This window comes from Girardinichthys multiradiatus, chromosome 4 (assembly GCF_021462225.1).
Source record: "Girardinichthys multiradiatus isolate DD_20200921_A chromosome 4, DD_fGirMul_XY1, whole genome shotgun sequence".
Lineage (NCBI taxonomy): Eukaryota > Metazoa > Chordata > Actinopteri > Cyprinodontiformes > Goodeidae > Girardinichthys > Girardinichthys multiradiatus.
Genome location: NC_061797.1, coordinates 22,894,945 through 22,903,827, shown reverse-complemented (window position 1 = coordinate 22,903,827; position 8,883 = coordinate 22,894,945). Strand labels below are relative to the sequence as shown.

Sequence of the window (8,883 nt, the reverse complement as noted above, 5' to 3'; positions counted from 1 at the left end):
TTGGGACTTTTTCTGTCTAATATAAGTTTGAATCTTTGTTTTAGATTGAATTACAACTAATTTCCAATGTCTTATTTCTGTATTGCCTTAATTCAGCAATCTCTTATCCACTCTCATGCTCAAAACTTTACTGACTTTGTTCACATTCGAGTGAACAATGATTTATTAGTGCTGCTGTGTCTCATTTTCCTGTGCAAACTTATCACAAAGCTTGTTTTCTCTTGTCCCTCTAAAGAACATTTAAAAAATAATTTCAAATCCAACTTCTGATATATGGTCCAAACACATCTTTTGTTAAAATGTACTAGAGATGATGCCATTGGTTGTCTTTTACATTAAATTGTAAATATTTGGGAAATGAACATAGCTTTCTGCACTTCAACACTAGACCAAAGAGAGGTTTGTTCCTAAGCCGCAGAGCTGGCCCAAGGTTGTATGAGACCAAAAGCAGAATTAAGTTTTAATTTTATCTCAGGCTTTACTAAGCTGGAAAGTCAATGTTAAAACTTTGGTTCTGAGTACATTTTTTCGCCTTTTCAGGTATTTTGAAGACATGAAGCAATCCCATCATTTCAATGTCACTTTTAAAAATTGAGCATTTTGAAAAAAAAACACATTTTAAATTATTCTTAATTATTAGTACTAAAGATTGAGTAAATCTACAGTACACGTTTATTTTAAAAGCACTGCATTTTGGAGAATTTGGAAAGTAAACCTTAGTTTCACATGGTGCTGATTGACGTTGCTTACTTTAAAATCGTTTTTATTGCCCACAGCTATTTTATATTACGAAGTCAGGCATTACACAAGTAAAATCTGAAATACAATTGCTGCACAATAAAACAGAAACATTTATATTAAGATATGTTTCTTACTTTGAAACCAACATTTCTTTTTATTGTGCCTTTTAGTTCCTTTCTCTTTAAGCATTAACCTTTCGTCAAGCCTTTGAAGTTTTTTTGAAGTGGAACAACTCATGTTTGTTGGGCGAATGCTAGTGACTTGCAGCATTCTCAGAAAACCTCATAAAATCTAGAATTAATTAACTAATATCAATGCCTACATCATTGGTTTCTTTTTCAATTTTTGTAAGTAATAAAAAAATAATTCAAGTTAGCATTTATGATACACAGAAAGATGTGTGTATTTAGGCTTAGAAGGTTTATGGGAATAATATAAAGGCAATATTAGTATTAGTTATGCTTTAAAAGCCATTAGGTGGCACTGTCAATATATTTTCACACAACTTATGACAAACCCATAACTATTACAGTTTTTGGCCGCTGTTTTTCTTCATTTAATCTTTATATAATAAGGAAAACACAACAGGGTCAAACAACATTGTCCTGCATTTACCTACATCAATAATGGGCTGATCGTTTTAAACGGCTGAAATGGTAGGTGTTTTTATAGCTCCTGTTTGGATGAGGTTCTCAAAACTTTTAAAACTAAAATATGAACAAGCTCCCCTGATGAGTTTAGTGTAAGATGATCAAAAGGTTTCAGAACGTCTGCTGAGGGGATCAAAGTGTGCATCATTTTAACCTTTGCCACACTTCAGTGCAGAAATACAATGTTAGGGATTACAGCAGACATGATGCAATTTATGCCCTGCCATAAATATAGCAAAAGACAACAAAAATGTCTAGAAATCAGTTGCAGGTAGAGAATGATCCACGTTTCTAAATCTTCCTGTTGAGTAGACTGACTCATACCTCTGCTATCTTTGAAAAATATGTTTTCTTTCGACCTGATTGCTACTTCAGATTGCAATACAGAGAATCAATCTTCTTTGCTGCTGAGTATCACGCATGAAATATGAGATGATGTGAAAATTGTGAATATTGCAGGGGGACCCTGAATGCAACACGGTGTTTTCACTGAGCTTTCCTGTGAACAGTTAATGTCTCTGCTTGCCGTTTTTTTTTTTTCCTCCTTCTCCTCCCACACAGCTCAGCCACTATAAACATTACTGTACACCGAGGATCCTCCCCAAATACCCGTCCAGAGGTCTGCTGCAGGGACCCTGTCAGGAGAGGGAGGCAGACATGGCTCAAAGTTCAACTTTCCCTGAAGTAGTGGAGCTCAACATAGGCGGTCAGGTGTATGTGACCCGCTTTGAGACTCTCACCGCGGTGCCCAAATCGCTTCTGTGGGCGACGTTCACCCAAAACACTCCGGCGAACCTCCCTAAAGACAGTAAGGGCCGCTTCTTCTTTGACCGGGACGGCTTTTTGTTCCGCTACATTCTGGATTACTTACGGGACTCGGAGCTTTTCCTGCCGGAGTTTTTTAAAGAGAGAAAGAGGCTGCAGAGAGAGGCGGACTTCTTTCAGCTACCGGAGCTGTCGAGGCGGCTGGCGGCGGTCAGTAAAGACAGCTCCTCCGCGGAGGACAGCGGGGAGCCGGAGGAGGCTGAACTCACCAGCCCGGTCACCTCCTCCTCCTCATCTGAAAGACCTCTGCGCTCTCCGGGGGGGAACTCCGGCTATATCACCATCGGGTACAGGGGCACCTACACCATTGGCAGAGACATCCAGGCGGACGCCAAATTCCGCAGGGTTGCCAGGATAACCGTGTGCGGAAAGATCTCTTTGGCTAAGGAGGTTTTCGGGGAAACCTTGAATGAGAGCCGTGACCCGGACAGACCGCCGGACAAATACACCGCCAGGTATTACCTGAAGTATAACTTTCTGGAGCAGGCGTTTGACCGGCTGGCGGAGGCTGGCTTCCACATGGTGGCCTGCAGCTCCACTGGGACCTGCTCATACGGCAGCAATGACCCGTCGGAGGACAAACTGTGGACCAGCTACACGGAGTACGTCTTCTCCCGATGAGATGGTCGACCTTTAGACTACCAGCAGCATTGGGAGGACTAACCATTTGTTATAATTACAGAAAGCTAATTAACATTAATAACAGTTCCAGCTTTGCCTTTAGAGTCAGGTTCTAGTGATCTACAGAGTAGGGTGCAAGAAACTTCAAACGCCAACATCTCTGCACTAGAAGAAGGAAAGATATCCGTGACCTTTCAGATAATATCACAGAGTTATTTTTATGCTCTACTGGCCTCATGGCCTTTATGGCTTTTAGAGAGGGGGTTTTGTTCTTCTTCCCATGGTGGCAGAAATGTTAGGAGCAACCCTAGCCTTCTCATTCTTGATGTTCTGCTCTTGCATTGTAATGTCGCTGTGAAGATGCGTTTGGAGAACATACTAGGATGTACACTGTAAAAAGTCTGGGTTTTCACGCATAACTAACAAGTCATCGTGTTGTGTGTGGCCTTATTGACTTTTTCTATTGCTCGATGTTGCTTTTATGACACTTTGGCATGTTTTTTGTGCTTTGACCTACTGTAAAAGTTATTTTGTTCAAAACACAGAAAATAAACTGTGACATTTAACACTATCCACCATATTGTTGTTTTTTATTCCTCATTCCAAGCCTTTGTGTTTTTCCATGATTTAAAATACCTTCAATAAGCACGCTTACTTTTGGCAATTCAGTTCAAAAGTCAAACATATATTATTTAGACTCATTGCACAGAGAGGGATTTATTTAAAGCATTTGTTTATGTTAATTTTAATGTTTAGGGCTAACAGCTGATGAAAACACAATCCAGTTTCTTAGAATAAAAATATGTTGCAAAAGAATAAAACAATTTTAACACTGAAATGTCAGCCTAATAAAAAGTATGCCTGTACAATATATGAGCTCCCAACTTGGTCTGGGCTCCTTTTGCATGAAATACTGCATCAATGCAGTGGGCATAGGTTGGGTATAGGCTCAGGTATTAGGGATGCCCAGGTTGTTTTAAGAACAGCCTTCAGCTTGTCTGCATTGTTGGATCTGATGTCTCTTCCTCTTGACAGTACTCCATAGATCCTCACACCAGCCCAATTAATGGCATCCCAAATCAATACTGACCTTGGAAACGTCCCAAAGAACCTCAAGCAATGTGGATTATGTGCTTTTTTGCTCTTCCTCTAGACTCTGGGCCTTGATTTCCAAATAAAAAGCTCACTTGGTTTGGTAAGACACTTCTGATGTTTGTGGTTCAGGACTGGCTTAACACAAAAATGTGACAGTTATACCTAAAGTTTGGGAAATGTCTGTGTGTCTGACTCCAATGATAGTTCATGCCTTGTGAATCATTCCTAAATTTCTAAATGGATTTGCTTTTCAATGCTCCCATAACTATAGTCATCCCAGTTGCTTGGATGGCTTTTTCTACCAACTTTTTTTCCTTCCACCCAACTTTCCATTAAAATTAACTGAAATAATGACTTGGAACAATTGCATCACTCTGTGTAGTAAACAATTTGAGTTTCATTTTATGAATTTAATTACTGAAATCCATTAACTTTTAGTGCCATTCTTTTCTACTGAGATGCACCTATATTTTCAACTGCTCCTTTAAAAAAATCAGATCCTTTCTTTTACTCCGACACTGATCCAGTAAACCAAAAACAAAAGCTATTTCATGCTCAGAAGCAACTAATTAGTGACCACTTGGCTACAATGCCAGCTAAGCATTTGATGAAAAATTGACCTAATTAAAGCAAAAGTACAACAGTTTTGTAACAGTAAACGGTTGAAAGGTCACTTAAACAAGAAGACAGGAAGTTGATGATGAGTGAAAGTTTCAAATCTAGATATAAATAATCTGGAAAAGAATCATAAGTTTTAGTGTTTCTGGTGTCTCAATTACAGTTTGATCAGTTTATTAAACTCTGTTTGGCTGGCAGATGCAGTTTTCAAATGTCTTTTCTCCTGTAGGACCTCCTAGGATCAAGCCTGACACAAAAAGGCATGGTGTGTCATAGGGAACTTAAATACGAACGTGCAATAAAAATATATATATACAGCAAATGCTGCATAGTAAATCATTCACAAAGAAGCAGGCTGTTGTAGAATATGTTTTTTTGGAGACGGCTTACGTTTCCTAAATTTCTGATTGTAAATTTAACAACACAAAACCACACACAACACACACGGTTACTTCTCTAACATCCTTCATGCATATTTAAAGTACTGAGGAGCTTCAAAGAATAACATGCCTAAAGAAGTGACTTTCTATCTGCTGTCAGCTGATGCCATCTGGACAGGAAAAGGAAGGATGGACCGCAACTCTTCCCCTAATGTTAACTCAAGAAACAGGATATAGTACATGCTATTTTCAACTAGACAGAAACAAAATGACACTCAGCAAAACTGGTTTAACTTTGAATTTATTAAGAAAAATCAGATTTATCTTTATTGCTATAAGACTGTGCGATCCGCTTCATGTTTCAAATATAGAGATAAATCTTGGTTTAAAACATACTTAAAATGCTTAAATGCTCCTGCTTCCTGTGTTTGGAAAGTACTTAGACTTTCCAAACACATTTCCCTTACTGCATGCTATTTTTCCCTTTCGAAGAAAATTCTTATCACCAAATGCTATTATTGTTCTCACACCCATAGACATGCATGCACACTTCTGAGAACACAAAGTGCAGAAGGGAGATAGATGAAGGCAGCCAAATTAGCCAAATTACAGAGCTGCAGATAACGCCAGCCTGCTGGCCTTCTTTATATCAGCCTCCGTGTACTAAATCTTTCTCACTTTCCCTCTCGGTCACTATCTGGAACTCAATGTGACCTGCTTGTGTTTAACTCTGTTTGCCTTTTTTAATTCCAGCACCTTCAGCATACAGACTCAGCATGCTGTTCGCACAGAGTGGTGCACATGAATAAATAACTCAAGCTCTGTTTGTCTTTGTATAGATCAGGTGTGTGGGAGCAGAAAATACAATGGGATGGATGAATGATGAAAATATTATTTCATTTAATCTAAAAGGTCCTTTTTTTGGTCAATGTTAATTATTTGCTGCACTTGAATTTATAAAGGCAGATTTTCAAGTTTACTAAAACATACGCATACAATAAAACAACATACAGGTAGAGCTTTGCCCTTTTTTACTTTAAATGTTACAACCTAAATCCTTACAATAGCATCTAGACAGGTTAAATACTTGCATATGACATTTTCAGTTGGATGACAAAAGCGTATTTAATGTAACGAAAAGATGGATTCAGGAGAAACTATATGTAGAACTTTTTTCTTGCTTGTGAAGGTGGTTGTTCCATCGACAAATGACAATTTCTACACAAAACAGCAGTGGGAAAAGTATTCAGATGTTTAATGAGGGTCTGCAGTACTGTTACATCTTAAATAAAAGTGTTAAGTAAAACAAAATAAGCTTTAAAATAACATACGTTTAGTCCCACTGACATATAGTTAATGTATTGATAAGTTAATATAACTAAAGGATCAGTATGTCAGGATACACATCCAGCAGGATGTAAGGATTCAAGCTCCTAGGGCTGGAACTAGTTTCAATTTGGCTGAAATTGATCTAAAGCGATTACTGAATTAAACTGAAAACTTCTTATTTTACTGTGTAATTGTTTCCTTTTAAGCTGTTGTCACACTGTCTCTTATCTTGACACATGTTGCTCTACCTCAAAATACTTTTTATGTGGGTGAAACACAGACATGTTGAGAAACATCAAGCCCTGTCATGTTTATGAAGTATCTGTCTATATTTATGTTGCCTAGTTACACATGTTGCATGTGTATTGGGACGAAATATGGAAATATATTGAGTAAGAACTGGGTCAATTACTCTACATCTTTTCTTTCTCTTGCCTTTTTAAATTTTTCAAAGTTAAAGAGCATTTATGATCAGATCTTCTACTGTGTAGAATTTTGTGTAACAGTGTTAAAATATATTAAATGGACAACAATTATTAGTAAAGAGTTAACAATGGTAAGGTAAAACTGCCAGGTCTGCAGAGAGAATCATCAGGGCTGACCTTCCCTCCATCCAGGACTTGCAATGGCTTGTAAAAGTATTCATACCCCATGAACCTTTCCACATATTGTCACATTACAACCACAAACATAAATATATTTTATTGGAATTTGATTTTTTTTTTTTTTTACAAATAGAAAACTGAAAAGGGCATTGTGCAAAAGTATTCAGCCCCCCTGAGTTAATACTTGTGGAACCACCTTTTGCAGCAATTACAGCTGCAAATCTTTTAGGTTATGTCTCTACCAGCTTTGCAAATCTAGTGACTAAATATTTTGCCCATTCTTCTTTGGAAAACAGCTCAAGCTCAGTCAGATTAGATGGAGAGTATTTGTGAAGAGCAGTTTTTCGAATCTTGATTCTCAATGGGATTTAGGTCTGAACCTTGACTGGGCCATTCTAACACATTAATATGTTTTGTTTTAAACCATTCCATTGTAGCCCTGGCTTTATGTTTAGGGTCATTGTGCTGCTGGAAGTTGAACCTCCGCCCCAGTCTCAAGTCTTTACCAGACTCCAACAGGTTTTCTTGTAAGATTGCCCTGTGTTTGGCTCCATCGATCTTCCCCTCAACTCTGACCACCTTCCCTGTCCCTGTTGAAGAGAAGCACCCCCAGAGCATGATGCTGCCACCAGCATATTTGACAGTGGGGATGGTGTGTTCAGAGTGATGTGCATTTTGCATTTTGGCCAAAAAGTTCAATTTTGGTCTCGTCTGACCAAAACACCTTCTTCCACATTTGCTGTGTCCCCAACAAGGCTTCTGGCAAACTGAAAACAGAACTTCTAATGGTTTTCTTTTAACAATGGCTTTCTTCTTGCCACTCTGCCATTAAGACCACATTTGTGCAGTGCACTACTAATAGTTGTCCTGTGGACAGATTCCCCCACCTGAGCTGTGGATCTCTGCAGTTCATCCAGAGTCACCACGGGCCTCTTGGCATCTCTGATCAGTGCTCTCCTTGTTCGGCCTTGTCTTGGTAGTTTTACAGTTGTGCCATACTCTTTCCATTTCCGGATGATGGATTGAACAGTGCTCTGTGAGATGTTCAAAGCTTGGGAAATCTTTTTATAGCCTAAGCCTGGTTTAAATTTCTCCACAACTTTATCTTGCTTTACTTAAGACTTTTACCCTCAGGTCGGTGATACAGAGCACTGTCTGCTAAATCCTCCAGCCACAGAGACAGTCTCTTCCCCCAGGTTGTTTCACTGATGGACACGTGACAGTCAGAGTTCCAGAACAACACCATGCATACTTGGACTGATCTCACACTATATTGTAAAGTCAATTGTGTATATATATGTACATTTGAAAATATATTTTCTGAGAAATTTGTTTGTATGGGGTGTGCAAGTGATTATGCGGCATCTATTCTTGTGTATCTTTATGTTGAGTGTTTGTATGTGTACGCATGAGGGTGAGAAAGTTGGATCGTGACTTTTTTGACAGGTTGGGTCTTGGGGTGCACCCTCTCCTGGATCATCTTAGACTCCCCATCAAATGTGGGGCCTACAGGGGTTTGACAATGAAACTGAAACACCTGTCATTTTAGTGTGGGAGGTTTCATGGCTAAATTGGACCAGCCTGGTAGCCAGTCTTCATTGATTGCACATTGCACCAGTAAGAGTAGAGTGTGAAGGTTCAATTAGCAGGGTAAGAGCACAGTTTTGCTAAAAATACTGAAATGCACACAACATTATGGGTGAAATACCAGAGTTCAAAAGAGGACAAATTGTTGGTGCACGTCTTGCTGGCGCATCTGTGACCAAGACAGCAAGTGTTTGTGATGTATCAAGGGCCACGGTATCCAGGGTAATGTCAGCATACCACCAAGGACGAACCACATCCAACAGGATTAACTGTGGACGCAAGAGGAAGCTGTCTGAAAGGGATGTTCGGGTGCTAACCCGGATTGTATCCAAAAAAAATATAAAACCACGGCTGCCCAAATCACGGCAGAACTAAATGTGCACCTCAACTCTCCTGTTTCCACCAGAACTGTCCGTTGGGAGCTCCACAGGG

At 39.2% G+C, this 8,883-nt stretch overlaps 1 protein-coding gene across 1 annotated transcript; it reads left to right on the top strand.

Annotated features, from left to right (window-relative positions):
- Positions 1–1,973: 1,973 nt before the first annotated feature.
- On the top strand, positions 1,974–3,408 carry LOC124867152 (BTB/POZ domain-containing protein KCTD12-like). Its single transcript, XM_047363437.1, has one exon. The coding sequence runs from the start codon at positions 2,049–2,051 to the stop codon at positions 2,835–2,837; it is 789 nt and encodes a 262-aa protein (XP_047219393.1). The 5' UTR covers positions 1,974–2,048; the 3' UTR covers positions 2,838–3,408.
- The last annotated feature ends 5,475 nt before the right edge of the window (positions 3,409–8,883 follow it).

Bases quoted from the DNA above. Each gene is read 5' to 3' on its own strand.
- LOC124867152 (XM_047363437.1), top strand. From the start codon at position 2,049: ATGGCTCAAAGTTCAACTTTCCCTGAAGTAGTGGAGCTCAACATAGGC.